General features: G+C 51.9%; 1 protein-coding gene and 1 pseudogene across 2 annotated transcripts; both read left to right on the top strand.

Moving 5' to 3' along the window:
• The first annotated feature begins 1,284 nt into the window (after positions 1 to 1,284).
• Positions 1,285 to 5,870, top strand: LOC147573004 (uncharacterized; annotated as a pseudogene).
• A 623-nt stretch (positions 5,871 to 6,493) lies between these two features.
• Positions 6,494 to 27,611, top strand: FBXL19 (F-box and leucine rich repeat protein 19). 2 transcript variants are annotated; one of them, XM_086692347.1, is made up of 11 exons: positions 6,494 to 6,817; positions 8,140 to 8,340; positions 9,741 to 9,884; positions 9,988 to 10,074; positions 10,168 to 10,386; positions 10,893 to 10,925; positions 12,165 to 12,676; positions 19,513 to 19,676; positions 19,768 to 19,929; positions 25,562 to 25,780; positions 25,883 to 27,611. In XM_086692347.1, the coding sequence occupies exons 2-11, from the start codon at positions 8,164 to 8,166 to the stop codon at positions 26,059 to 26,061; spliced, it is 1,896 nt and encodes a 631-aa protein (XP_086548473.1). In that variant the 5' UTR covers positions 6,494 to 6,817; positions 8,140 to 8,163; the 3' UTR covers positions 26,062 to 27,611. The 2 variants fall into 2 exon arrangements, with proteins under 2 accessions (XP_086548473.1, XP_086548472.1); XM_086692346.1 differs by having other exon boundaries at positions 10,893 to 11,054.
• Positions 27,612 to 27,996: the final 385 nt, after the last annotated feature.

Here is a 27,996-nt window from a genome sequence, read left to right as displayed (position 1 = left end):
CTCTTAACTATAGAGAACAAACTGTTGGTTACCAGAGGGGAGGTGCAGGAGGGAATGGGTGAAATAGGTGATGGAGATTAAGGAGGGCACCTGTCCTGATGAGCATTGGGTGATGTATGGAAGTGTTGAATCACTATATTGTATATCGGAAACTTATATAACACTGTATATTAACTGACTGGAATTAAAAAACTTAAAACTAAAAAACAATGTTGCTCAAAAATCATCTCATACTAGTTCTTTGTTTTAAACCACAATTTTATCTGTTTGTTCTACTTTTACAAGAGAGTGGAAGAAACTGAAATATGTCTGAAAAGGTTCCAAGTAATATTCTGAGTTCATTGCATAATTTAAACCCCTAACTTCTATATCCATTCTAAGCTAGAAGACTTGTCACAATTGTGTTCTTCTTCCCCCCCCCCCATTATAGTATAGTGGTTTGTTGTTGTTTATTGTGGTCAAATACATATATACGTATATATTTATTTCTTATATATATTTATTATACATATATGTATAATACATATATACATAAATACATATATGTACTTGTATATGTATTTATTATATGTGTATATATATAATACAATTTATCATTTTAAAAACTTTATTTATTTTGAGAGAGAGACATAGGAGGGGCAGAGAGAGACGGAGAGAGAGAGAGGGAGAAAATCCCAAGCAGGCTCCACACTGTCAGTGCAGAGTCCAATGTGGGGCTTGAACTCGTGAACCATGAGATCATGACCTAAGCTAAAACCAAAAGTCAGCCACTTAACCGACTGAGACACCCAAGTCCTCCACAATTTATTCATTTTTAAGTGTATAGTTCAGTGGCATTAATTATATCCACATTCTTGTGGACTATCACCACCATCTATCTCCAGAACTTTTTAATATTCTGACTGAAACTCTGTACCCAGTAAACACTAACTTTCCATTCCATTTCCCCCAGGCCCTGGGTAACCACCATTCCACTTTGTCTCTATGAATTTGATCACTCCAGGTACCTCATATCAGTGGAATGATACTGTATTTGTTCTTTTTTTCTGGATTGTTTCACTTAGCATCCTGTTTTCAAGGTTCATCCATGTTTTAGTGTGTCAGAATTTTATTCCTTTTTAAGGTTGAAAAGTATCTCATTGTGTATATATATATATATATAAATATATATATATATATATATAATTGTGTATATATATACACACACACATATATACACATGTATATGTATATGTATATGTATATGTATATGTATATGTATATGTATATGTATGTGTATATGTATATGTATATGATTGCTGCAGGAACCCACTTAGTACATAGATCCCGGCTCCTGAACGGAAGTGGACATCTGCAAAAAGAAATGTCATATATCTACATGATAAATTTGAAGAGGTTCAGGGAGAAATTTCTACTGGTAGTCCATGCTACGTGGTAGTCCATGCTACCAGTAGAAACTCAGCTTACTATGGACATCAGATTCTCTGGGAACACTAGCAAGAGCTCTACTGAAGGTTTCTGTGGCCACGTGAAGCCACACCCATTGCCGAGCATTTCACTTCTGGGATCTTCACTAATCAGATCCAGGCAGCCTTGGGGGAGCCTTGCTTTTTGTGATGATTGATCCCAGGGCTGACTATCATCCTCTCACAGAGGCATTTTCTGTTCACTTGTCTACTATAGTTCAGTATATATCAGACTCCTTCCTACTTAATATGGACGATGCCAAACCATAAGAAATAAGAGTTTACTCAGCAGGTGTCTTGTGCTGGGTGCTTGCCCAGAAAATCCCCTATATGGTGACACTAACTTTCCCTAGGACCCTTAAGAAGCTGTATTTGTCATTAAGGTTGCTCACAAGTATGCCAGTTCTTCTCTTAGGCATGTGAAGAGATCTCTTCTCTGCCCCCTTTGAAGTTAGGTAAAGTTATGGACTGGTCAATACAACGTGAGCAGAAGTGTCACATGGAGTCACATACACATATCAAGATGGAGCTTGTTTCCTGAGTGACTAGAACGAGCAGACCCCACTAGACATGCAGAATGAGCAAGAAACAGACCATTTTTGTTATAAGCCACCAAACTTGGGTGTTATTTGTTACTACAACATAACCTAGCCTATCCTGGCCGATACAGAAGCTATGAATGTCTACAGAGATCCAGAAGAGATCCAGAAGGAAGACCAGCCGCTGCTAAAAAGGAACTTCGGGATAAATGGGCTGCTCCAGCTCCTGAATTCAGTGCGCTCATTCCAAGGTTGCAGATAGTTCTGAAGGCAGACGGGTGCCCTTCATTCCTTTTTAGCAGTTCCTCACTAGAGACTGAGTGGTCCGACCTGTTTCTAAAAGCGGTCTGTAGTCCTATAGCTTAGGACCTCGGAATGAAAAACACCACCACTGAGTGGTCTTAAGTCATCCTTGCAAAGTGTCTTATACAAAATGCATAAATAAGGTTGACAGAAAACAGCCATCATTTTTGTACAAATGAAAAGGGGCTCATGAGTGCCGTATTCCTTGAGTTTACTGATTTTTGAGGTCTGTCATCTTTTTTTTAAATTCTTTTAAAACATTTATTCATTTTTGAGAGTGAGAGAGATAGAGTATGAGTGGGGGAGAGGCAGAGAGAGAGGGAGACACAGACTCAGAAGCAGGCTCCAGACTCTGAGCTGTCAGTACAGAGCCTGATGCAGGGCTCGAACCCCTGGACCGCGAGACCATGACCTGAGTGACGCTTAACCGACTGAGCCACCCAGGCACCCCTTGAGGTCTGTCATCTTTACATTTTAATGTCAACATGGTCGAATTGTAGTCTTTTCAACTCCTGTAAATGTTAACAATATCTGCTCATGGTAAAAATGTCAAACTGCAGAGTAGGGTGTAAAGTGAAAAGTAAAAGTCCTCCTATATCTTATATATGCAATCTCACTCTGCCATCCCCCACCCCCACCCACCCAGCTGGGGGCACAGGCACAGAGCCTGGCACTGGGGTGTTATACATATAGTGTAAGAAATGGTCTTGACCCTCAATAGGCTCATTCTGGTTGTCTCAGTTAATGGAATGGGGCCAAGAATGCTTACATTTGAACTGAAGCAAGCTGGGAGGGGACTGTGTTGCACTGGTGAGTACATGTCTTATCCAAAGCGACAGCCTTTTGCTCAGGACCAGTTGTTTCTTGTTCAAGGAACAGAGACTCAGTGTTACTAGATTTCAGGATTTCAAGTGAAAATGGAAATCCATTTTTGCAGGAGATACTTGTTGCTATGCCAAACTAAGCACACATGTTTGGCTGGATTTGATCAGTTTGCAGATGTTGCAGTAGTCCTCAGGATGGGCTCTGGAGTCTGGGTTTGAATCCTGGTTCTACAACTCATCTATCTGGGCCCTAGTTTCCTCATCTATAAAAGGGGATTCTACCTCATTGGATTCTTCTGAGAATCAAGTAAGATGCTGAAAGCACTTAATAACATGTGAGGTGGACACCTCATAAAGCTTACAATGTAGGGAAAGAGTCAATAAATGAACTTCATGTGGGAATTGCAGGAAGACTTCATTGGGACAGTGGCATTTAAACAGAAACCTGAAGAATGAATAGTTAATTGGGTAGAAAAGTGGGAAAGAAGGGGAAGGAAATAGCAGGCAGTGGGAAAAACCCGTGAGAAAGCCCTGAACAATCATGTAAGCCAACGCTAAAGCAGTGAGGACATAGAGGAAACAGCCGTCTGGAAGCCAAGGATTTCCTGACAAAGTGGTAACTGGAAGGAGCTTCAGTTCAGCCTGAGGGAGTCCCTGCAAACTTAAGACTTCATACTACTCTGGCCACTGTTAACTTCCCGGACAGAAAAACCACACACACCAGGTCTTCTGCAGAGCCCTCTAACCCTCTTTTCTCAAACGGAGAAGAGGGCGGGCGGGGGTAGGGTTTGGCCTTGGGGTCAGAAGTGAGTAGTTTTCCGGCAGAGAAGGGAGATCAAGAGGGTAGGTAGGAAGGCACAAAGGTGGGAAGCAACCCTATTTGCTCTGGCGGCTGAGATGTTTAGAGGGATGCCTCCAAGGCTGGCTGGGCGGGATGCAGAACCTAGTTTCAGGCTGAGCAATCTGGCCGGCTGCAGGACCTCAGTCAAATGGAGAATGGGCGCCCCCTGGGAGCAGTGTTCGGTAGTGGACGCTGGAGAACCAAGATGAAGCTGGCGGGGAGAGGAGGGAGTACGGCTCAAGATAGGGGGAGACTGCGTGCCACAGTTTTCTTCTCACAGGAACTGACCCCTTTCGGCATGATGGATTCCTGGGATCCCAGAAAAGCTGGGCAGGAAGGGACCTCGAAAAAGGAACTACCAACACGTGCCCCGTGTCAGGCCCTGAGCTGGGCACTTTCGTGAACATTGTCCTAGTATACCTAACTCTACTTGGAGATAGGTCTCCTTATCCCCATTTTTCAGATAAGAAAACCGAGGTTTGGTGATTTCCCAAGGAAGGGCGGGGATTTTGTATGACTCCAGAGCCTTTTCCCTGGAGTCCTCAAGACTTGGAAGATACCTATACCAGGAGGTTTGGGGGAACAAGCATCGGGTGTGAGGCATCCAAGCTCTCCAAGAGACAACAGCATGATGGTACTTTCGGCGAGAACCACGCCTCCCTTGTCGCGACAATACTGATTACTGTTGCTTTCCTTTACAAGCCTTACCATCAACTATGAAGTCCCTGGCATACGCGAGGACGGACATTATATATTACTTAGATCGCCCGACGTGTTTCTCCCTCACCTACATTGATCCCCACTGGTGACATAAATTCTCCCCCTCCACTAGCAAGACAAGGCGTGGGACTACATTTCCCGGCAGGTCGTTCAGAAAGAGGTGGTGGGGAAAGGCAGACGGAGACTCTCGCTTTCCGTAGGCTCGCAATTTGGCGTGTCCGCCGTGATGCACATTTCAACAGCCCACGTCCTTTCTCTGGAGAGCTAAGGAAGGGACTACGTCCCCCAGCAGGCACTGCCGCAGAGAGCGAGTGATAGGCAGCCATCATTACTGTAGTCAATTTTTCCCGTTTCCACAGGGAGCAGCCTTAGTGCGCGGACTACAAAACCCAGGTCGCCATCTCCCCTTCCCTCCGGCCCGCATCTTTCTCGATTGTCCCCGCCCCTTTCCCCTTCCATTGTCTCGACCAAAGATAATGGAGCGGAGCTGGGAAGACTGCAACTCCCGTCAGGCTCTGCGCCACAGGGAGGGGGGATTTCGATATTACAGGCAGGCGTGGAGCCCAAGGTGGCAGAATGAGGCGACGGGGAGAGGCCAGGTAGCCTGCCATCTTTATGGTAGTCTCCTTATTCTCGCGGTTCCGCCATTCTTAAGGCACACTAGAGGACTAAAAAACTACTACTCCCATCGCACCTCATAAGACCGACTGCTAGTCAGGTGTACGCCCCTCTTCCGCCATCTTGTTTGTAGTCCTCATTCCTTTTCACCTTTCCATTGTTCCTGACGAGTAGAAATGGCAGCGGGAAGGCAGCAGATGGACTGCGACTCCCGTCAGGTACCACACACGCGGAGGGTTGTGGACCGGAGGGCGTGTGAGTGCCTGGGAAGGAGGTCGGGTCGGGGGAGAAGGCCATCTTGTTTGTAGTCATCGTTCCCGCTCCTTCTCTATCCTCTGCAACGGGGAGCCTCGGGGCAACCGGACTATAACTCCCGGCATCCTCGGCTCCCGGCTTGGCACGCCCTCCGCCATCTTGTTTGTAGTCCCCGCTGGCCCCAGCGTCCCATTGTTCCCACGGTATCACTGGCGTCCGCAGGACTACGATTTCCGTCGTGCCCTGCGCGTGTTCGCCCTGGAAAGTGGAGGTGGTGGGGAAAGGAGGGGGCAGGGGGCGGGGTTCCTCTGGGAGAAGGAGGGAGTAAAGAGGAGGAGGAGGAGGAGGGAAGGAGGAGGGAGGGGTGGGGGAAGAGAGGAGGAAGGAGGAAGGAGCTCTGGAGGGATGAGAGAGGCGGCCAGGGCCCCGGGCCGAAGCAGCGCGGGGCTGGGGGACCAGGGGGGCTGAGGCACCCCAATTGCCCCCTCCCCCTTTCCCTGCCCCCTTCCATCCTTTCCTTCCACCTTCCAGCTTAAGGAAGGGGATTTATTCAAATTTTATTTAAACCCCTATCTCCGGAGGGTCGCGCGCTGGGGGGAGGGGGCGAGGGCGGGGGCGCGCGCAGGCTGGGGGGGCGGGGCCGAAGCAGCTTCCTTCACCCCCCTCCGCTCGCCCCGTAGCCCTAGGGCAGGGGGCCGCAGTCTAGGGGCGGGCCCAGGGGAGGGGGGCAGGTTACAGGGACCCCCCCCTCCCCGGGAACCGGCGGTGGGCGGGGCTTGAACCCCGGAAACGGTGGGGGGGCCCAGGCCTGGTCCTGGACCCCTGGGCAGTGGGAGCCGGGAAGGGGCCAGTTAAAGGGCCGGGGGCACTGTGGAGAGGTGGGGTGGGGGGAGGGGAGCTGTGACTCAGACCCCGGACTGAGTGGGGCCCGGGCAGAAGCTGAGCACCCTGCGCCCGAGGAGCCCCCGTTGGCCTGGGGGGGCTGAGGGACTGAGCCCCCCAGAGCAGGACCTCCCCCTGGAAGGGCCGCGCCGCAGCCCGTGGGAGGGCCTCGCCCCTGGCGCCCCCCATCTCCACTCGCCGCCGTCCCGGCCTCCGCCGGAGGGAGGGGCCGAGCGCCCTCGGGGGGCCGTGGACCCCGGCGTTCTGAGCGTTCCGCGCCCCGCGCCGCCCGGCCCCCCCGCCGCCGATGGCCGCCGACCCGCCGGGAGCTGCCGAGAAGGGAGAGATGGCTCCCGGGACACGTGTGAGGTGGGTTCATGCGGCTCCTCCTCACCCCCAGACCTGGGCAGCTCCCACTCCCATTCATCCTCAGCCCGGCCTCTCTTTGCCTTCCCCGCCCCCAGCCTCGCCCTCTCTTTGCTCCAAACTCCTCATCTCCAGCCCTCCTTCCTGTTACCTCTCAACCCTGGGGAACTGGCCTTCCTTCCTAGACCCTGCTTCCCCTTGCAGACCCCCATCCCTGCCTGCAGTCGCCGCCCTCCAGGCCCCTCCCCTGGAGCACTGGAGGGCCCCTTCCCCCCATGGATGGGTCTGGAAGTCCCTGGAAAGGGGGAAGCTGGGGTAAGACTCTGGCCACGAAGAGACCCTCCAGGCCTGCTGAGTCTGTATGGGATCTTGGAGGATCTGGTTTCCATGGGAAGGGGAGCCCAAGGGATTCTAGACAATTAGGAATGGAAAGCAGCCTGGGAAGCTTGGGGGTTGGGGGGGAAGACATGTAGGACTGAGCCCATCCTGAGTTCTGTGGAGATGTCAGGGTGGATTCTAGAATGCCAGGGAATCTGGGAAATTGCCCAGATTGACATGAGAGATCCAAGAGGAGGGTGTCTTGGGGCAGAGGGAGCTCTGTGGGGAGCAGAGGAGTTGAGATGTTGGACTGAAGAAGAGCTCTGAAGCAGCATTGGGGGGAGGGGTGTCTCAGAGCCCTGGGCAGCAGAGTGAATCTTTAGGGATGGGGGAGGGAAGCATCCCATTGGATGTGTTGACAATGTATAGGTTTTGGAGGAAGAGAGATTGGGTGGTAGTTGTGTGTGTGAGAGAGAGAAAGGAGGGAGGAAGAAAGGTCTGGAGCTTCTACCCAGGAATCTGTGGGTATTTTGGAGGTAAGTCTGGGAAATTTTAGGTTGGAGAATGCATGGGGTGTATTACATTTGGGTAAAAGAGGAAGAGTTGGGGCCTCTCTAAGGTAACTCCACAGAAAAGGAGCCCCTGGCTTTCCAGGGAGCTTTGGTGTGGGGATGTCAGTGCAGAGGCCCTAGTCCCTTCCTCATCTCTGGGCTAGGCAAGAGGACACTGAGGAAGTGTTAGAGGAAAGAGGAGTGAGGTCAGGAAGCCAATTCTCAGACTCCCAGAGGAGCCAGGTGAGCTGCTTTGGAGAGAGGCCTTGAGTGGAGGGAGTGTTGTTCCCCCCCACCCCCCACCCCCCACCCACCTCCCCTGCAGGAGGGATGACCTCCTTGTCTCTCCCTGGGTAAAAGGGCAAGCTCTGGTTGCCTAGGAAAGAGGGGATCTGCGGGAGTTTCTCAGGCCAGGGCCTCAGTGGGCTCACCTGACCTGCCACCATTTACCCATAGCCCTCGGCGTTGCTGACGCCCCCAATGTCGTCGAGCAGCCGGGGGCCGGGGGCCGGAGCGCGCCGACGCCGAACCCGCTGCCGCCGCTGCCGGGCCTGTGTGCGAACTGAGTGCGGGGACTGCCACTTCTGCCGAGACATGAAGAAGTTTGGGGGGCCCGGGCGCATGAAGCAGTCGTGCCTGCTCCGGCAGTGCACTGCCGTGAGTTCTGACCCCACCTCATCAAACACCCTTGGGGCTTTGGGTACCCTTCCCCAGCTGGCCCAAGGGCCTTTCTGGGGGTGGCTTCCTGGCGTGTACTGTAGAGTTGCTGTTTATTCATGAATTTTTTCACTATTTTGTTTAAATGTCCACCAGGCCCATTTTCGCTCCAAGCTGGGGGCAATGTTAGGGAACCTAGGAGAATCTAACCTAGTGCCTGCTTTCATGCTTTTCCCAGCTTCAGAAGCACAGACCCATAGAGAGCTCACCCTGTCTTGGTCTTGTACCCCTCCCTGGAGGGATTTGTGTACAGAGGCCCACTTCCAGAGCCAGCCCCGGTGAATAGGTCTTAGCCTTCTTTGGCCTCTTCCTCACCTGCCAGAGTGGTCTTGAAGTTGAGGCAGGCTTACCCTTTGCTTGACCTTGAACAAACACTTTGAACCTCAAGGTGTCTTTTCTGTGAAATGTTTTCTTTGCCAAGTGTAAAGATTAAACAGTGGCATGGTTGTGAGTGTTCCTGCTACTGGGCCCAGCACACAGTAGGTATCTGGAGAATGTGAGTTTTTTCCTTTAAGCTTCCCGGGGCTCCAGAATGTGGCCCTTCTCCAGCAGCCTTAAGGAGCCAGCTGCATCCTGCGCCCCCTCCTGGAGGACCACCAGCTCCTTTTCCTTCCAGCCACTTTTTGCTGCTTCTTTATCCCACAGCACTCCCTTCTCTCCCTTTGTACCCAAACCCTTGCCTCGCTTTCCTGTTTCTCCTTTCCCGACCTACTTTTTCCTTGGGCCTGTCTCCCGACCTTCAGCATCCCTCAGATGACTACGTGTTACCACTGCCCTTCCCAAAGTCAAGTTGTCTCAGGGCTGCTCTCTTTCTCATGGGACTTTTTAGTGTTCCCAGGAGTCTTGCCAAAACCTGGTTCATTGTAGGCTCCAGAGCAACCCTTGGGCTGCCCATTGAGCAAACTCAGAATCATCCCAAGCTGTTGCCACGTCCTCTGCAGCTCTCTCTCGGTAGTATTGTCATATTTCCCATGGTTTCTCTTCTTCGGCAAAGCCAGCTACAATTTTCAGGGTCACACACACAGACCCTGACTCCAGCTGCAACATTTCCAACAGCGATAACAACTATGTATCCGGTGCCTCTCATGCATTATCTCATTCTTCCAATAGTCCCACAGAAGAAAAATGCTTAGCACCATTTTACAGATGGAGAAACAAAGACATAGGGAGGTTAAGTCACTTGTTCAAGGTTACACTGCCAAAAAGGAACAAATTCAGGATTTGATCTCTTGGCCCGTGGGTTCTGAATTTCATCCAGCATTGGCCAGGCTCCCCAGACAGAAGGGTCTCTCCCCTGTTGCTTGCTTTCAGGGTCCCTAACACCCTCTCTTCCCCAACAGCCCGTGCTCCCACACACAGCTGTGTGCCTCTTATGTGGGGAGGCTGGGAAGGAGGACACAGTGGAGGGAGAGGAAGAGAAATTTGGTTTGAGCCTCATGGAGTGTACAATCTGCAATGAGATCGTCCACCCTGGCTGCCTGAAGGTGATGGCCCTGGGGGCCCTGGAGTCTGAAGGTGATGGCCCTGGGGAATGCTGCCTCTGGGTTTACTGGCACCCTACATCCACTCCCTGCCCTCTGCCTACAGATGGGGAAGGCTGAGGGTGTCATCAATGCGGAGATCCCTAACTGCTGGGAGTGCCCTCGATGCACCCAGGAAGGCCGGACCAGCAAGGTAAGGATAGGGGCTGGGCTGGGTGCTGGACTCTGGGTAGGCAGTGGGTCGGAGAGCTGGATAGAACCTCACCCTCAGCTTCCATCTCCCCAGGATTCAGGTGAGGGACCAGGCCGCCGCAGGGCTGACAACGGCGAGGAGGGCGCCAGCCTGGGGAGTGGATGGAAGCTGACGGAGGAGCCGCCGCTTCCACCACCCCCACCCAGGCGCAAGGGCCCCCTACCTGCTGGGCCCCCCCCAGAGGACGTGCCTGGGCCCCCCAAAAGAAAGGAGAGGGAGGCAGGGAATGAGCCCCCCACCCCAAGGAAAAAGGTGAGCCAGGGAGCATGCTCACTAGGTCTAGCACAAAGGATTCTGGGAGCAGTAGTCTTGTTCCTTGTTGGGGAGGGTGGGCCTGGGACGCTGTGCTCTGTGGGTTCCCCAAGGGGTTTTTGGGAGATGTAGTTCAGGAGGTATTGGGAGGAGGATGGAGCATGCTCAGTGGGGAAGAGAGGTACAGGTGAGGTGCAACTGGTACTGGGCAGGGAAGCTTTGGGAGCTCAGGGTGCTTCAGGTAGGAGGGAGAGAGCCTGCTCAATTTAGGTGCTACAGAGGAAGAAGGAGGGGCTGGGAAGGGCCTGAGGGGGAAGAAAGAGAAGATGAGAGCATGCTCAGTGAGCCAAGACACTGTTGGGGAGGTGAGCATGCTCAGAGTTCTTCCTGAGATGGGGGCTTCTGGGATTTGTAGTTTAAGAAGAGAGCATGCATCTTAGCTTTGTGGACAATGAGGGGCTAATGGGGTCTTTCCCTTTCCCCATATTTCCCTCTTACTCTGGTAGGTGAAAGGAGGCCGAGAGAGGCACCTGAAGAAGGTGGGTGGAGATGCCTGCCTCCTCCGAGGATCGGACCCAGGCGGCCCCGGCCTTCTGCCCCCCAGGGTTCTGAATCCAAGCCAGGCTTTCTCGTCCTGCCACCCTGGGCTCCCTCCCGAGAACTGGGAGGTGTGCCGGGGACCTCCTCCCTCCCCCTCCCACCTTTCCTTGCCCCACCCTCCACCCTGGAGACAGAGATCTGTCCCTTCCTGCTCACCTTGTCTGCCCCTGCCCCATTTGGCCACAATGGGCATCTGGACCCCTGGGAAGAGTGGAGGGGGAGAGGTGGGTTGGGGCCAGGCTTCAGAACTTTCCAAGAACCCTTGGGGTGTCATCTGATCCATTTGCATCATCTTTCCACATCTTAAAGGGAAAAAGAACTGAGTTCAGATCCCTGCCCACTGACTCCCTGTGTGGTCTTGGCAACTTGTCAGCTGTTCTGAACCTTGGTTTCCTCATGTGTGAAGGAGATGATACTGCCTACCCTACCCACCTATCTCACAGAACTGTTTACATCTAATGAAAGTAAATGAGTTTTGTGAACTGTGAAATATACCTAGGGTTGTGGAAAAGGAGGCCCAGAAAGGTTAAAAGACTTGCCCAGGGTCACACAGCAAGGCTGAATTTCAGGTGTCACTTTGCCCTGACACACAAATGCAAGGGTCTGCCTGATTGTGTTCAAATCCTGCTTTTGCCATTTGTCATTTTATAATCTGGGCTAGTCACTTAGTCTCTCAGAGCGTCCGTCTCCTCATGTCTAAGAAGAGTGGCCCAGGTTGCCATTCCATGCAAGCACTGTGAGAGTATGTTGAGTTAGTGTGAGATGCTCTGTCACTCTCACGTTCTTGAACAGATACTTGGAATCATCTAGTCCAGCATTCTGTGTTGCAGGTGATGAGCCAGGGGTTTCCAAAGGCCACAGAGAGTTCGATAGCCAGGCCGATACACAAAACTACATCTCTAATTGTTCTCCATATTTCACTGCGTTTGGAAACTCATAAGCTGTTGAAACCCATAGGGCTTTTAATTCTTTGAATCAATGCCTTCATGTGACAGATAAGGAGACCAAGGTCCAGAGGGACATGGTGTGGCTGAGGCTTCACATCGTTCAGGGGCATAGCCACGACTGGAACTCGGGACTGTCTCTTGGGCTGCTCATCCCCTGCTGACTCCTCAGGGGCAGGGAGGTGGGACAGTGCACCCCAGGCCCTAGAACAGCCTCCCCCTATCTCCTTGCAGAAACCAAAGCCGCCTTTGGCCTCTGCTGAGGGCCCGGCAGTGCCGTCCCCATCACCACAGAGGGAGAAGCTAGAACGTTTCAAGCGCATGTGCCAGCTGCTGGAGCGGGTGCCTGACACCTCCTCGTCCTCCTCAGACTCGGATTCTGACTCCGACTCTTCAGGCACATCGCTGAGTGAGGATGAGGCCCCTGGCGAGGCCCGGAATGGGCGACGGCCAGCCCGGGGCAGCTCAGGCGAGAAGGAGAACCGCGGGGGGCGGCGGGCTGTGCGCCCTGGCAGTGGGGGGCCCCTCCTCAGCTGGCCCTTGGGCCCCGCCCCACCGCCCCGGCCCCCACAGCTGGAGAGGCACGTGGTACGGCCCCCACCTCGAAGCCCTGAGCCCGACACGCTGCCTTTGGCTGCTGGATCCGACCACCCCCTGCCCCGTGCCGCCTGGCTTCGTGTCTTCCAGCACCTCGGGCCCCGAGAGCTGTGCATTTGCATGCGAGTCTGCCGGACTTGGAGCCGCTGGTGAGTGACCTGGACAGGCCTGGGTTCTCACTTGCTGTGTGACCTGCAACAGCAGGTTGTGATCTCTTTGGCTCCTGGTCTGTAATCTGTGCACATTTTAGTCTGATACTTTTGTATTTGCTGTATGCAGGCTGCTTTCCATTTGTGAGCTCGTTGAACTCTCATAACAACTTTGTGAGGTGGGTACTATTATTCCCTTTTATAGATGAAGCTGAGGTCAAGGTCATGGAGGGGACGTAGTAGAGCTAGGAATTTGAACCCAGGCCCTGTGGCTCCAGAATCTTTTCTTTTAATAACTATCATTTACGAACGTTCAGTATGTGCCAAGCATAGTGCTGACTGCTGGACATGTGTCACCTGACTTGTTTTTCACGCAGTCTTTTTTCTGAGGACAGTCTCATTATAGGTCCTATTTACAAAGAAGAAAGGTCTTTGCTGAGGTGACCCCTGCCCTCTCAGAGGCAGCCATTCTTGAGGCCCCTGGCTCCCTTGGTAATTTCTTTCTGCCCCGTAGCCACCACCAGCTCCCTTTGCCTATCCTCCCCTCATCTCCCCACTGCTTTCTCACCCTTGTTTGTTCAGAAATGTCGGTCATCCTCCCAAGCCCCTGGTCTTCCTCTTTGATCCTGCCCCTGACAAAATCCTCCCCCAACCCCATCAAACTCCCACCGTACTCTGTTCCCTCTACAGAGCACATAGAGGTCTTTTGCCTGCTGATCAGTTTTCACTCAATGATTCATTTTCATGTTCATGTCCCTTGTTGGCATGGTACTTCGTCTGTTTTATCTGTATGTCCCCGCCATGGGACAAGGGCAGTGTAGGTGCCCGAGAAATAATTCATTAAATGAGAACATTCAGGCTCTTTCCCAGGCACTTACTGTAGACCAGGCATTGTTTTGGGCACTTGGCAAATTGTTGGCTGACTTGTTCCTCGTAATAGCAGCCCTGTGAAGGAATGAGGGACACCTGAAGTCACAGCGCAAGTTCGTGGCTGAACTCAAACTTCAGTCCTTTTCCTTTAGACTCTGGGGCATTAGTTCATGCCTCTGGTCCCTGTGGAGGCTGTAGAGCTAAGAAGATGGGAGTACAGGCTCTGGAAGCAAATTGCCTATGGTTGCATTGTATTCTTTCTCTGATAAGCTGATGCTGCTGGGCTTAATTTAGAAGTTAAGTTTCTTAACTTCTCTGTGCCACAGTTTTTTCTTCCATCTGTGAAGCCAGGAGAACCAAAGCATTTCCTTCGTAGTGTCTTTGTAAGCTAATATACTTAAAGAATTGAGGATGCTACCTAGGAAATAGAAACTACTCCATGCCTTAACTGTAATCGTTATTATTCACTCAGTTGCAAATATTGCTGGAAGCACAGACTTTATATCCTCAGAACACAGGTCTGTGCCCTTGAAGAGTTCCCAGTCAACCCGCAACATAGAAGCAAATAGAGCAATTACTGGGGATCATCACCCCAGCTTGTGTAGTGATTGAGGAAATGTTTGCTGAGGCCTCCTCAAAGCCAACTCTGTGCTGGGCACGTGGGATCCAGAATTGAAGAGGACTTGATTTCTGCCTCAAGGAGAGACTTGCGACCGGAAGTGGACGAAGCAGAGAGGCTGGACTGCACAGTGATTTCTAGCTGGGGTCCTGGAGTCTGGCCTTCGTGGGTGTCATCCACTGGGACTTCCGCACTTCCTGGATGTATGGCCAGGGGTGGATAGCGATACCTTTCATGGCCTGTTTTCTCATCTTTAGTCTAGGGTTCATACTCTTACCTTGTGGGGATTAAATGAAGTGGTCCTTGCAAAGCACTTAGCACACTACCTGAAAGGCACTAAACACTATATAAAATGGTGGCTTTTGATAAGGTCGAAGGTAGGGCGGAGCAGAGGTTCAGTGGGACCAGTCAGGAGGCTCGGTCAGGCCCGGGCACAGAAGTAGGGGCAGGAGGGGTAGAGAGGAGGGACTTGGAAGACGGCTGTGCTCACCACTATACCACCAATGCTGGCAAGAGAGGAGGCACTTGGGTTGAGAACTTTTTAAGAAGCAGAATGGCTTGCACTCAGTGACTAAATGGCTATGAGAGCAGCAGGGTGACTCTTAGCTGAGTTTCTGGCCCACAAGTTTCTGGGTGGGCAACAGTGCCGTTCCCTAAGCTCAGGAATACCAGAGGAGGAGCAGGTTCCAGGGAAAGCAAAGTGCTCAGCTCTGACATAATTTGGCCCAAAACTTCTGTGGTCCAGTCAGGAGCTAGCAAGACAGCAGATGGATGTACAGGTCTGATGTTTGAGAGAAAGATCCAAGTTTGGAAGTTTTCATCCTATAGGTGGCAGCTTCCAGAAAGAGGACAGAAGATGGAATGTTAGTATTTGTGAATTAGACAAAGAGCAGCCAGAGACATGGAGGAGATGGTGGTGGTATCCTGAAGAAGAGAGATTGAGGAAGGAGTAAATGATAAAGTGTAGGATGTTGGTGAGAGGTGGTAAAAGACCAAGGACCAGAAATGGCAATTGGATTTGCTATGAGAGGCCTTGGTATCCTTGGCTGTGCTACAAAGAGTTAGGGGGACCAAAGCCAGGTCGTGTGGAATCAAAGATGTCAGCTCCAAGGGAAGGACTTAATCTGTTTGCTTCTGTGTCCCTAGTTTCTAAGATGGTATCTGGCATACAGTAGGTTCTAAGACAGTACTTGTTTTTTTTTTTTTTTAATGTTTATTTTTGAGAGAGACAGAGCGTGAGTGGGGGAGGGACAGAGAGAGAGGGAGACACAGAATCCAAAGCAGGCTCCAGGCTCTGAGCTGAGAGCCCGATGCGGGGCTCAAACCCGTGAACCGCAAGATCATGACCTGAGCTGAAATCAAGAGTAGCATGCTTAAACGACTCAGCTACCCAGGCGCCCCTAAGATAGTACTTGTTGAATGGGTGAATGAATGGAAGTGAGGAAATCAGGATGGTGTGTGGAAAGAGGTAGTGAGGGTGGAGCTAAAGAGGAATTTGTAGGTGGGAGAGCAGGAAGTTGTAGGCTTTCCTGTCTGGTGGCTTTTATCTTTTGGCACTGGGAGGCGAAGTCAGTGTACCAAGAGCGAGGGGAGGGGGCAGCCAGAGGAAGTATGGTGGAGTTGTTGAGTCACAGGGAAGAGGGTTGGAACTTTGGAGGACATGGGCAGAGAGGGTGGCAAGGAAGGGACTAGAACACAGGGTCAGGACCAGTTGGGGGCTGGGAATAAAGGCCTGGAGATGGGTGGGTAGGAGGACAGTGGTGGCATCAGAGAGTCCAGATTGCTGAGAGGGAAGAACCAGTTTGGGCTGGTAAATCTGCATCCCCAAAGGGCCTCTGCAAGACAGAGGTTTAGAACTAGAATTTCAGATTTGGGAGGTGGGCTTAATGGGGTGCTGACTCAGTCGGGGTGGCTGGGGTCTAGGAAGAAGTGAACGGGTTAGGGAACTCACACATCAAGCCCTGACGCCCCTAGATGAGCGCATGTGGTGCCTCTTAAGAGTTCTTCTTGCCTCTCACCTTAGGCGTCCTTCCCCAGCTTAGAAAGAAATATCCATGGCTCCCTGCTGCCTTCACAACAGACTCCCACAATTCTGTTGGACGTTTGGACATGTACAGTACCTCACCGACGGCACGAAGTATTTCCCACACTTCCCCCGTACGGTCTGCCTTCATCTTTGCAGCAAACCTTTGAAGTACTGCCTTTACTCTCTTATGGTTTGGAGAATGGAGGCCCAGAGAGAGTGACTCAAAGCATGGAGCTGGCAGAGCTGGGATTCAAATTCCTATCGAGCTCACACACTTTACCTCTAGGCTCTCGTGGGCATGACAGTCCAGCCTGGCATTCCAGCCTGCCTTGACACGGTGGGCCTCCCCTGGGCCTCCTCTGAGGTCTTCCCCCGGCCTCTAAACCAGTCACAGCTCAGGCTCTCAATCCAGACCAGCTTGGTTTAAAGCCTGGCTTTGCTACCACTTGGTAACTCTGGGATCTTGAACAAGTTTCTTAATCTCTTTGCCTTAACTCTTAAAAAGGAGATGATAGGGGCGCCTGGGTGGCGCAGTCGGTTAAGCGTCCGACTTCAGCCAGGTCACGATCTCGCGGTCCGTGAGTTCGAGCCCCGCATCAGGCTCTGGGCTGATGGCTCAGAGCCTGGAGCCTGTTTCCGATTCTGTGTCTCCCTCTCTCTCTGCTCCTCCCCCGTTCATGCTCTGTCTCTCTCTGTCCCAAAAATAAATAAACGTTGGAAAAAAAAAAGAGATAATAACAATATTTACCTCCTAGGGCTGTTGTTGTGAGGTTAAATGCCTTATCTATAGACAAGTACCTGGCACATAGTAAACTCTCAGTAAACACTAGTTGTTAGTACCATAGGCATCATCCTCACCTTCTTCATTATGGTGAGCTGATGAATTGCCCTTTGTTCCTGCTGCCTGAGTTTCTCAGAGTGCTCTGTTTTCTCTCTGTGTCCTAGGCCTGGACACTGGTTCTTCCCCATCTGGAACATAACACCCACTTTCCTCCCCTCACTAGAATAACTGCTGTCTTCTTAAAGTCTCAAATCAGGCTGTCTCCCTGGGAGGCTCCTTGTCCAGTCCTCTCATTGACCCTTATTATATCCTTTGCTGCTTCAGTTACCATGGACTGGCCGTGTTTCCCCCATTTTCTGATAGCCCAGTGGAGGCTGGGCGCTTAGGATCAGTAGGGCAATTGGTGATTGTTGGCTGCCGTTCTTAGGTTTAAACCCAGTGTCCTGGTCATTCAAGAGTAAAGGGACCAATTAGTTCAATCCCAGAAAAGTCCTGGGAGAGGAGGCACTGGAGCTGTGTGTTGAAAGCTCTGGGTTGGTTGGCATTTCTGGCAGAAGCACAACATGTACCAATCTATGTTGGCTCCAGGCAGCATTGTATGTCAATAGGCAGGCAGGTCGTTTGGCCTGGCTATCGTGAAGTGGGATACAGAAACAACTGGGGGGCCCATGTGTGCCTCCAGAGAGAAGGGTTCCCTTCTAGCTGTAGAAGATCCAGGAGGGCTTCAAGATGATAGTGGCAGTTGAGCTGAGATTCAAGACTGGGTTGGAGTGGGCAGGATTTCACTGAGTAGAAAAAGAAAAAGGGCAGGACCTAGGGGCAGAAGCTGCGTTGAGGATAGGTTGGGTTTTTTCCTTTTCTGTTTTATAATCGGAGAGATTTGCAAATGTTTATTGGTTGAGTGGAAGGAACCAGGAGAAGTAGAGGCTAGAATGCCAGAAGAGGGGGGGAAGTGGTAGGAAGCAGCAGGCGGGAGTGGAGTTGTTTGGATTGAAGCCTTCAGTGTCTGTGCCCCCAGTATTCCCTAAAATGTCATACAGGGCGCTGGCAGTTTCAAGTGGCACAAAAGCATGGCTTAATCCTTCTGTTAGTTTTGAAAAGGAAGTCTCTCCATTGGGTGCTATTGTGGCTTTAACACTTCTCAATACTTATCTCCCTGTTTAACAAAAATAGTCTTCAGGTGGTAGCCTAAAGCCACAGCAACACCTGCCTAGAACTTAATAGCCCTGGTCTGTTTTTATTGTACATGTTTCTAAGGTTAACATATGTATATGAAATAATACTGCCTTTAAGTGCGAAGTGGGGATCAATTTAAAGATAAATCCATGTTCTGCACAGAAGGGGATAGCAAATAACCAGAGTTGGGAACCACTGCCCCAGCTCAGGGCTTCTTGCAGGGAAAGCCCTTCAGTATGAGGGGTGGGAGGCAGGGAAGACACAGCCTCCTGGGCCCTTCCCACGCCTGCTGCTTCTGACACAGTCCATCTAGCCCAGTGAGAATTTCCTGACATGCCTCTGAAAACTGGAAGAGAGTTTTCTAACTAAGTCTCAAGGAACTTTAGTGTGCCACAAAGTGTTTATAGGTGACCTGGGGAGAACACCGGAAGGGTTCCTGGTAAAATAAGTTTGGGAAGCCCTTCTCTGGTTTTGCTGCATGTTGGACTAGTCAAGGCTCTCAGAAATGCTGGGATCAGGAATTCAAATTCAAATCAGGATTTGAAACTGAATCCTGGGCCCTACCAGGCCTTCCATAAACACTGATTAAGTGAATAAATGAAAAGCTGAGATGAAAGGTGTTGTGGGGGAGGGCCCGGTGGAAGCTTCAGGGAATTCACACTGGCTTTGCACCATTCCTTCATTCAGCAAATGTGCAACAGATCACCTGGGTGCACCTGGCACAGTGCTGGGTACTGGCCCTACCAAAGGAGAAAAGCCAGACCTGCCCTTGTAGAGCCTCCATTCTAGTTGAAGAGACACAATGATCAAAGAGAACAGGGTTGTAGGTCAAGCCTCAGGCAGTTGGCCATCAGAATGGGGCAGATGTGGCTCAAAGGCAGAGATTAATAAAGGATATGGGAAATTCCCATGAGTCATCATAACTTAGCCCGGGAGAATTCCAGAAGTCCAAGGTGGGGTGGGGGTGGGTGTGGGTAGGGGCTGCTGACAGATCCCTATGGTGTTACATTAAATACACCATGTAGGGTGTTTGTGTCTTTGCTAAAATGCTTTATAAGCTGTAATGCCTAAAAACATACAGAAGCCCTGTGGGGCTGACTGAGTCTGGATCATTATCCTCATTTTATAAAGGGAGCATCTGAGGCCCAGGGAGAGGAATGGACTTGCTTGGGGTCTCACATCCAGTAGGTGATGAAATAGAACCCCAAACCCAGTGCTCTTGTCCTGAGGAGGGGAGCTTCCTGCCACCCCCTACTGTCTTTGTGGGCCAGCCAGGACAGAGCTGTCTGTGGTGGACCCTTAAGTAGGGAGTTTTGTGGGCTCCCTGAGAGCTGAGAGCTCTGTCTCCCTCTTGTGGCTGATAGGTGCTATGACAAGCGTCTGTGGCCTCGAATGGACCTGAGCCGGCGAAAGTCACTGACCCCGCCCATGCTCAGTGGTGTGGTTCGTCGCCAGCCCCGAGCCCTGGACCTCAGCTGGACAGGTGTCTCCAAGAAGCAGCTCATGTGGCTTCTGAACCGACTGCAAGGTAGGGTTGGATGGCAAGGTAGGACAGAGTGAACAGGGAGACAGTCCTGGGATGGAGCATCAGCTTCCTGACCTTCCCTCCAACCCCCCAGGCCTGCAGGAGCTGGTGCTCTCTGGCTGCTCCTGGCTCTCCGTCTCTGCCCTGGGCTCAGCCCCACTGCCGGCCCTGCGGCTCCTGGACCTTCGCTGGATTGAGGATGTTAAAGACTCCCAGCTGCGTGAGCTGCTGCTGCCTCCACCAGACACCAAACCAGGTGTGGCCCCTGTTGGCTCATTTGCAGAATGGGTTGGGCAAGGGGAGGGAGTGGGTATGAGGCCTCCAAGGTCTCTTCCAACTCATGCTGGATGTTAAAAGATTTGAAGAAAGGACAAGCACAAGTTTGATTAGAAGGCCTTACTTGGCCATTGTTCATCTGCTGTGCGTTCCACCGTGTGATAGGAGCTGTAAGGGAACAGGGATGAAGAGGAAGTAGCCCCTGCCCTCTAGAGGGGAGATGGTTATGTGATGAAACACGGTATAAAACAGGAGGATGATGTAAGAATTCTGGAAGAAGCCAGGGGCATGGCTGATGGCAGATATGAGTGAAGTCACTGGGTGTGGTGGGCACTATTGGAGAGCCTCCAAAGGGAGCAGTGGCAATTGCCAGGGAAGAATGCAGGCCCAAAGAGCCAGAAATGGATTTTTCTATGAGATATCCATGATTTTATTTTATTTTTTAAATGTCTGTTTATTTGGGGGGGAGGACAGAGAGAGAGGGAGAATCCCAAGCAGGCTGTTAGCAGGGAGCCTGACTTGGGGCTTGAACCCACAAACCGTGATATCATGACCTGATATCATGATGATATCATGATGACCTGAACTGAAATCAAGAGTTGGGCACTTAACTGATTGAGCCATCCAGGTGCCCTGAAATATCCTTGATTTTAAATGATGGCAGTTAATTTAACATTCTTTTGCTTATTTTATATATTTTTAAATGTTTATTTTTGAGAGAGAGAGAAAGTGTGTGTGTGAGCAGGGGAGGGGCAGAGGGGAACAGAGGATCTGAAGCGGGTTGTGTGCTGACAGCCGTCGGCCCAATGCAGGGCTCAAACTCACAAACTCTGAGATCATGAGCTAAGGTGAAGTCCGATGCTCAGTCAACTGAGCCACCTAAAAGAATGTCCCTAACATTCTTTTAAAATTCATGTGTGGACCAGGAAATATATGGCTGAGCAGTAGATTTGGCCCTTATGCCCCCTTGCCCTGTAATAAAAGGATAAGGGTTTTCCTGAGAGGATGGAGCAGAAAGAGGGAGCCAAATGACTTGGAAGGTTGCATAGGGCTGGTGGTATCATCTCCTGAGTCAGGCCAGGTACCTGCCAGGTAAAGTCAGCTTTTGTTATTGAACACATACTCTGGCCCTGGCCCTGTGTAGGGCCCTGGAGATCTCAAACTGAGTTGGTCCCATTCCCTACGCTGGTGGAACCCTAGTAATGCAGAAGAGAGAGAATCAGAAATGGAAAGTTATGGTGTGATAATGGTAGTGGCTATGGTCAGGGCAGGGGTGGGGAGCAGTGAGAGAATTCCTCCCTGAGTTGGTGCTATTTGAACTGGGTCCTGAAAGGGACAGGGTTGTCCCAGGGAGTGTGAAGCAGGAATAAACAGTTTCTTAGGGCATGAGGCCCATACTGACAGAGGGGGGTGCTGGGAGCTGGTCAGATGAACAGAGGTGTGGTCACCTCAGAGGTCTGGTCACAACAGAGGTGTGGGTTAGGAGCACTGAGGCCCGGAGCTTCCTTGTCTAGCCAGGAGATGTGATGCTAACAACAGCTTCTCTGGCCCCCGCTAGTCTGTTCTCCACACTGATGCCAGGTGAACCATCCAGAAGGGCAAATCTGTCCATGTCTGCCCTGTGCTCTAAATTATTTCTCATAGCCCCTTGGTGCTCTCTGGATAAAGACTAATACTTTGTCGCTAAGGCATGGCATGGTCTGGCTCCCACTGACACAATACTGTCCCTGCATTTCAGCCCCTCCAGCCCCAGGACCTTTGCCCAGTCTTCTTTGTCTAGAATGCTGTATCCTTCTTTGTCTAATTAACACCTAGTCATCCTTCAGGCTTCAGCATAAGTGCCACTTCCTCCTGGAAGCCCTCCAAGATCTGCGCCACCCCCCACCCCGCCCTGCACTGTGCACTAAGATCAGAGTTCCTTTAGAGCTTTGAGAGCAGGGGGGGCCTGGGTGGCTCAGTTGGTTGGGCATCTGACTTTGGCTCAGGTCATGTTTTCATGGCTTGTGAGTTTGAGCCCCGCATCAGGCTCTTGCTGACAACTCAGAGCCTGAGCCTGCTTTGGATTCTGTGTCTCCCTCCCTTCCCCCGCGCGCACGCTCTCTCTCGCTCTCTCTCTCTCAAAAATAAATAAACATTAAAAAAAAAAAAATTTAGAGCTTTGAGAGCATCCACTCCCAGCTATCACTACATAGTTGTGAAGTGATTTGATGAAAACCCATTTCTTCTCTTAAGCTCCAGGAGGGCAGGGGCTGTGCTCACTCTAGCCCTTTGCTTTCACAGCTCACTTTTCAGCACCTTTCTCCCCACCCCATTCCCCTTCACAGCAGTCTTGGAAGGGGGTAGACAAACATCTAGAAGTCTCTTACTATCTGGACAAGCCACCAGAGGCCCAGAGGGACTGAGTGACTACTGCAAGGCACACAGGCAGAGCTAGCCCAGAGAACTTCCCTGTTGCCCACTCTTACCGGCATTAGACTGAATCAGGAAAGTGGGGGTGAGGGTGGGCATTGGGAACTGTTTAGTCCATGAAGTGAGAAAGTGCTATTTGGCTGGCACACTGACCCCAGCTCCTCCTGCCTGAACTACCTGAGGAGCTTCCAAGGATGAACCTTCCAGGTCCTTAAGACCTGTTACACCCCCCTTTCTTTCTTTTTTTTTTTTTTTATAAATTTTTTCTTTTTGACATTTATTTATTATTGAGAGACAGAGAGACACAGAGCATGAGCAGGGAAGGGGCAGAGAGAGGGGGAGACACAGAATGCAAAGCAGGCTCCAGGCTCTGAGCTGTCAGCACAGAGCCCGACGCAGGGCTCGAACTCACAAACTGCGAGATCATGACCTGAGCTGAAGTCGGACGCTTAACCGACTAAGCCACCCAGGCGCCTCTACACCCACCTTTCTTATCTTGGCTCCCTGGCTCTGTGCAGCATTCCTGAAGCAAAATTTCAAGTTCTTCTATTTCCTTGCTTTCGTCCCGATGTTCTCTGCCTGGCGTGTTCTTCTCTCACTTCTCTGCATGTTTAAATCCTTGAAAGCCCAGCTGAAATGCTGCCACCTCAGTGAAATCCTTGTAGATGCCTACTTCCCCTGCCCAAGCCAGGAGTGACCTCTCTTTCCTCTGCTTCCTCCTGATGGCTTTTAGCTGTGGCCCGAGATTGAAGGCATCTGTAGGTGTATCCCCTTTCTAGGCTGTCTACTCCTTAAAGGAAAAAACGAGGTAGAATCCAGTTTGCCAAGTCAAGTGTCCACAAAGGTGGCCTGGCAGATAACAGAAGGGTTGGGCTTGGTGAATGACTTTAGGGAATAGCATCTTGCAACCCAGCTCCCAGCTAATCATTTTCAGGTGAAAAAGATAGCCCAGTGGTGCCAGATCTTATAATTTTTGAAGGAAAAGCTCTATCTAAATTTCTTTATGGAAATGTCCTTTTTGTAGCATTAGTCATTAATTTAAGAAAATTTTTAGCACTGGAGCACCTGGGTGGCTCAGTCATTTAAGCAATCTACTCTTGATTTCAGCTTAGGTCATGATCTCGCAGTTTGTGGGTTCAAACCCTGCATTGGGCTCTGTGCTGACCATGCAGAGCCTGCTTGGGATTCTCTCTCCCCCTCTCTTTGCCCCTCCCCTGCTCTTGCTCTCTCAAAATAAATAAACTTAAAAGAAAAAGAAAGAAGAAAATTTTTAGCACTGTGCAGACTCCATAAAACACTTGTGAAGGCTAGTTTCATAAGTTTGCGACATCTGATTTAGTTTATCTGTGGGCTAGGCCGGTGCCTGGGAGGCAGATAGTGTTGTGGTATGTGGTCTGTTGTCCTACTCTGTTACTTCAGAGTCATGTGACTTCCGACAGATTGCTTAATGATTTTAACCTCAAAGTTCTCATCTGTAAGCAGGAGTGATAGTCACAGTCTCCCACAGCTGTGGTTCTTACAGTGCAGTCCAGACCAGCAGCATCAACACTACTAGAAAACTTGTTAGAAAAATAAACTCTAGGGGTGCCTGGGTGGCTCAGTCGGTTAAGTGTCTGACTTCGGCTCAGGCGGTGATCTCACTGTTCATGAGTTTCAGCCCCGCATCGGGCTCTCTGCTGTCAGCACAGAGCCCACTTCAGATCCTCTGTCCCCTTCTCTCTCTGCCCCTCCTCCACTCACGCTCTCTCTCTCAAAAATAAAAACATTTAGGGGCGCCTGGGTGGCGCAGTCGGTTAAGCGTCCGACTTCAGCCAGGTCACGATCTCGCGGTCCGTGAGTTCGAGCCCCGCGTCGGGCTCTGGGCTGATGGCTCAGAGCCTGGAGCCTGTTTCTGATTCTGTGTCTCCCTCTCTCTCTGCCCCTCCCCCGTTCATGCTCTGTCTCTCTCTGTCTCAAAAAAATAAATAAACGTTAAAAAAAAAAAATTAAAAAAAAAAAATAAATAAAAAATAAAAACATTTAATAATAATAATAAAATAGAAACTCTGAGGCCCTACTATCTAAATTCTGGTGGCAGGGCCAGCAACCATTCTAGGCAGCCCTCCAGGGGACGCAGAAGAGTCACTGGCCTTGGGGCAGGCTGCCACTTAGCCCACCTTAGCTGGTGCCTGGCCCACACTGAGTGCTCAATTAATGATGGCTAGGGTACCCTAGGCACTTAGTTTAAAAAGCAAAAAAAAGTAATGCAGGAATGTGGTAGATACAATAAAAGAAAAGCAGGCCACATGCTTTGGGTGTAGAGATGAGGGGCATGAGTTCTTCTACCCTGGAGATGAAGAAGAGGCCTCTAAGCTCAGACCTAAAAGCCTGGGACACCAGCCAGGCATAGGATTGAACTTCGGTGTCCACAGGCAGAGTCTCAGAGCAGGGTCACCTATGGAATTTGGCCCAGGTGTTTGGGAGCACAGGCGTGGAGTTAGGAACTGAGACAGGGATGAGACCTAATAGGAACTGGAATGTTGTAACCAAGGAGGTGCCTTCAGGGTTTTTGGTAGAGGAGCCTGTATTTGAGAACAGCTCTCTTTGGATGCGAGGAAGGAGAGGAGAGACTAGACTGGGTGAGGAGGCTGTGGCAGGAGTTCAGGCAGGAGTGGTGTTACCCCAGAGGGGTGTCTGGGGAATGGAGAAAAAGGGATTCAGCTGATGATGTTACTAATGGAAGGAGAGGGAAGTAGGAGGGGAGCCTGGGATGGCAGTTCCATTGGGGATGGCATTTGTTGGATGAGTGAATATATATTGAGCACCTATGTCCCAATTGTTAGGGATAGAGCAAGAACAAGACACAAACTCTTGCCTTGGTGGAACTTACATTCTAGTGGGAGGAGAGAAAAAAAGATGTCACATGTTAGAAAAGGGGAAAAAATAATGCAGGGAAAGGGGAGGAGTATGTGGAATGTTACCGAGTCAAATGGAGTAATCATGGAGGGTCTCACTAGGGAGGTGATGTGAGCAGTGAACAGATTAGATGAGGTCAGGTTGTGTGGGTGTTTGGGAGAAGAGCAGGTGGTGCAGGTGGAGGCTCTCTTATCTCGGAAGCAGTTTACGGATCGGTGAGGAATAGGTGTGGAGACACAGGTAGGCTAGATGCCTAGGTTTGGGCACAGGAGTGGCCAGGAGTGCTGATCTCTCACCTGCCTGCCCAGGGCAAACAGAGAGCCGTGGGCGGCTGCAGGGGGTAGCAGAGCTGCGCCTGGCGGGCCTGGAGCTGACAGATGCCTCCCTGCGGCTCCTCCTGCGCCACGCACCCCAGCTGAGCGCCCTGGACCTGAGCCACTGCGCCCACGTCGGAGATCCCAGTGTCCACCTACTCACAGCCCCCACTTCCCCACTCCGGGAGACCCTGGTGCACCTCAATCTTGCTGGTAAGCAATCTTTCTGTCCATCCTGCTAGTGTGTTTGTCCCCGAGACCGGTGGCCACCCTCTACTCACCTTCCTAGTCTCAGTTACCTCTACCCCCCCCCAGGTTGCCACCGCCTCACGGACCACTGCCTCCCGCTGTTCCGCCGCTGCCCGCGCCTCCGCCGCCTAGACCTGCGCTCCTGCCGCCAGCTCTCACCTGAAGCTTGTGCCCGGCTGGCAGCCGCTGGGCCCCCTGGCCCCTTCCGCTGCCCAGAGGAGAAGCTACTTCTCAAGGACAGCTAGTTGGGTGCCCCCCCACCCTCCCCCAGGACTCATCAGGAGCCTGGACCTCGGGCCTTCATTTTATCCCTGCCAGGAGGCCAGGTTACCCACCTCATAACTTGGGATTCCTGCCCAGGGACTCGAGCCAGCCTCCCCCCCTTTCTGCCCCCTGCACTGATATCTCTGGGGGTCTCTCCTTCCCATCCCCTCTCCCTTCCACCTGCTTCATTGTCCATCCCCTGGGGGGAGTGGGTCAGAGGTACTGGGGGTTGCTGAGCCAAAGGGATGGTGGGAGGGGGGTAAGGTGCAAGTTTGAGGGAGGGAAATCGGGGAAAGGGTATCTGCACACAGGATACTGGGAGCCAGGGGGCTGGGGGAGGTGGAGGATGGGCTGGGGGAGGGGGGGCAGAAAGCAGACCACCAAGGGTTCAGGGAACAAAGACCAGATACTTGGAGTTGGGGGGTGGGGGGGGGCCAAAAAGGGAAACCAGAGGAGTAATTGGGGATCCACATGTCAGAGGTGGGGGGGAATCGGGGAAACAGGGGAAAGCCAGGGCTGAGCGAGGGGTGGGGGCAAAGAGCAGGTGTGGGGGCAGTAGTACCCCCTCAGGGGGTCACACCCCTCTCCTAACTCCCTCCCCAGATTTCAGTTCCTTCCCCCACAAGCCCTGACTCCTTGAACGTCACTGACAATGGCAGCTATTGCGAGGAGTGGGGGCCCGCGGGGTTCAGCGCGGCCCAGGGGAGTGGTGAGGGGTACCCCAGCCCCCTGCCTGCCTCCCCACACAATACTTGAACATTCATCTGTACTGAAGTGTTACTTGAACCGGGGGAACCTCGGACCTGGGGGAGCCAGAGTGAGGGGACTGATCCGCTTGGACTGAGACTGAGACTGGACCAGTGGGCACCCTGCTTGGACTGCGCCACCCCCAGGCTCTCTCATGCTTTACTGTATTGAGCAGCTCCACCCTCCTGACCGGGGGTGGGGGAGGGGGTGGGGTGCCAGCCCAATGATGGGAAAGATGGGACTCCTCCAGCTTGGCTCTTCCCTCTCTTTCATCGTCATGGAAACTTGTATCCCATTTGCCCAGGGAACTGCCACTCCTGGTTGCCATGGAAATAGCAGCCAATGGACACCTCCCAAAGCCAGTGCTAAGGCTGGAAATGGCCCCTCTTAGTTGCCATGGGAACTTAGTAACAGATTCTTGGCCCTCCCCTGCCCCCCTCCAGGATGGGGGCGGGGTTTGAGGAGGCAGGGGGAGGAGTTGGGGCCAGGTCCCGCCCCTCAGCCCCGGCCTCCCGGGGCAGCCGGGTTGTACCATGTAGGGGAGGGGGGATCTATCCACATACCTCAGGTAACAGGGAGGTGCGAGGGTGGGGGGAGGGACTGGGCGGACCAAAGGCCGGAGGGGAGGGGGTTCTGGGTATGGCGAAAGGCTTGATAATGGGACCGCTTGGGGAGGGGGAGGAGGCAGCCCGGCGGGGGCAAATGGGGGTCCCAGCCGGGCTGGGCCCCTGGGCCCCGGGTCTGTACAATACGGTTTGCTATAAAACTCAAAATCTTCCAACCAGTGTTGCCGCGTTCGTGTGTGTCTCTTCGGCGTTGGGGTGGGGGGGGTAGAGCTGGCCTGACTGGAATGCTCATGCTTTGGGCCTCCCGAAGGGGGCTGTTTGGATGGATCTGGGAGTTCTTCGCGTCCCCTAGGCTTCCCGGAACTGAGGATGCCGGACGTCCTGTGATCCCTAAAGGTGGATAGGTTTACCTTTCGCCAGCTCATCATTTAGGGGGGAGGGGATTGGAGTTCTGGACATCTAGGGGGTGTCCAGGTGTGCCTCAATGGTCCAGGGCTCGGGGACCCCAAGTCACACACTGGGGCTAGGCGTTTGCCTCCTCGGGGTTCCGGCACCTGGGCGATAGAGAAGTGGCCTTGGGTCGCGGGGTCCCTCGGGATCTCG

Source organism: Puma concolor, chromosome E3 (genome assembly GCF_028749965.1).
Source record: "Puma concolor isolate L17-30 chromosome E3, mPumCon1.1.hap2, whole genome shotgun sequence".
NCBI lineage: Eukaryota > Metazoa > Chordata > Mammalia > Carnivora > Felidae > Puma > Puma concolor.
Note: the sequence above shows the minus strand (reverse complement) of the source record. Positions and strands in the feature narration are given on the sequence as shown.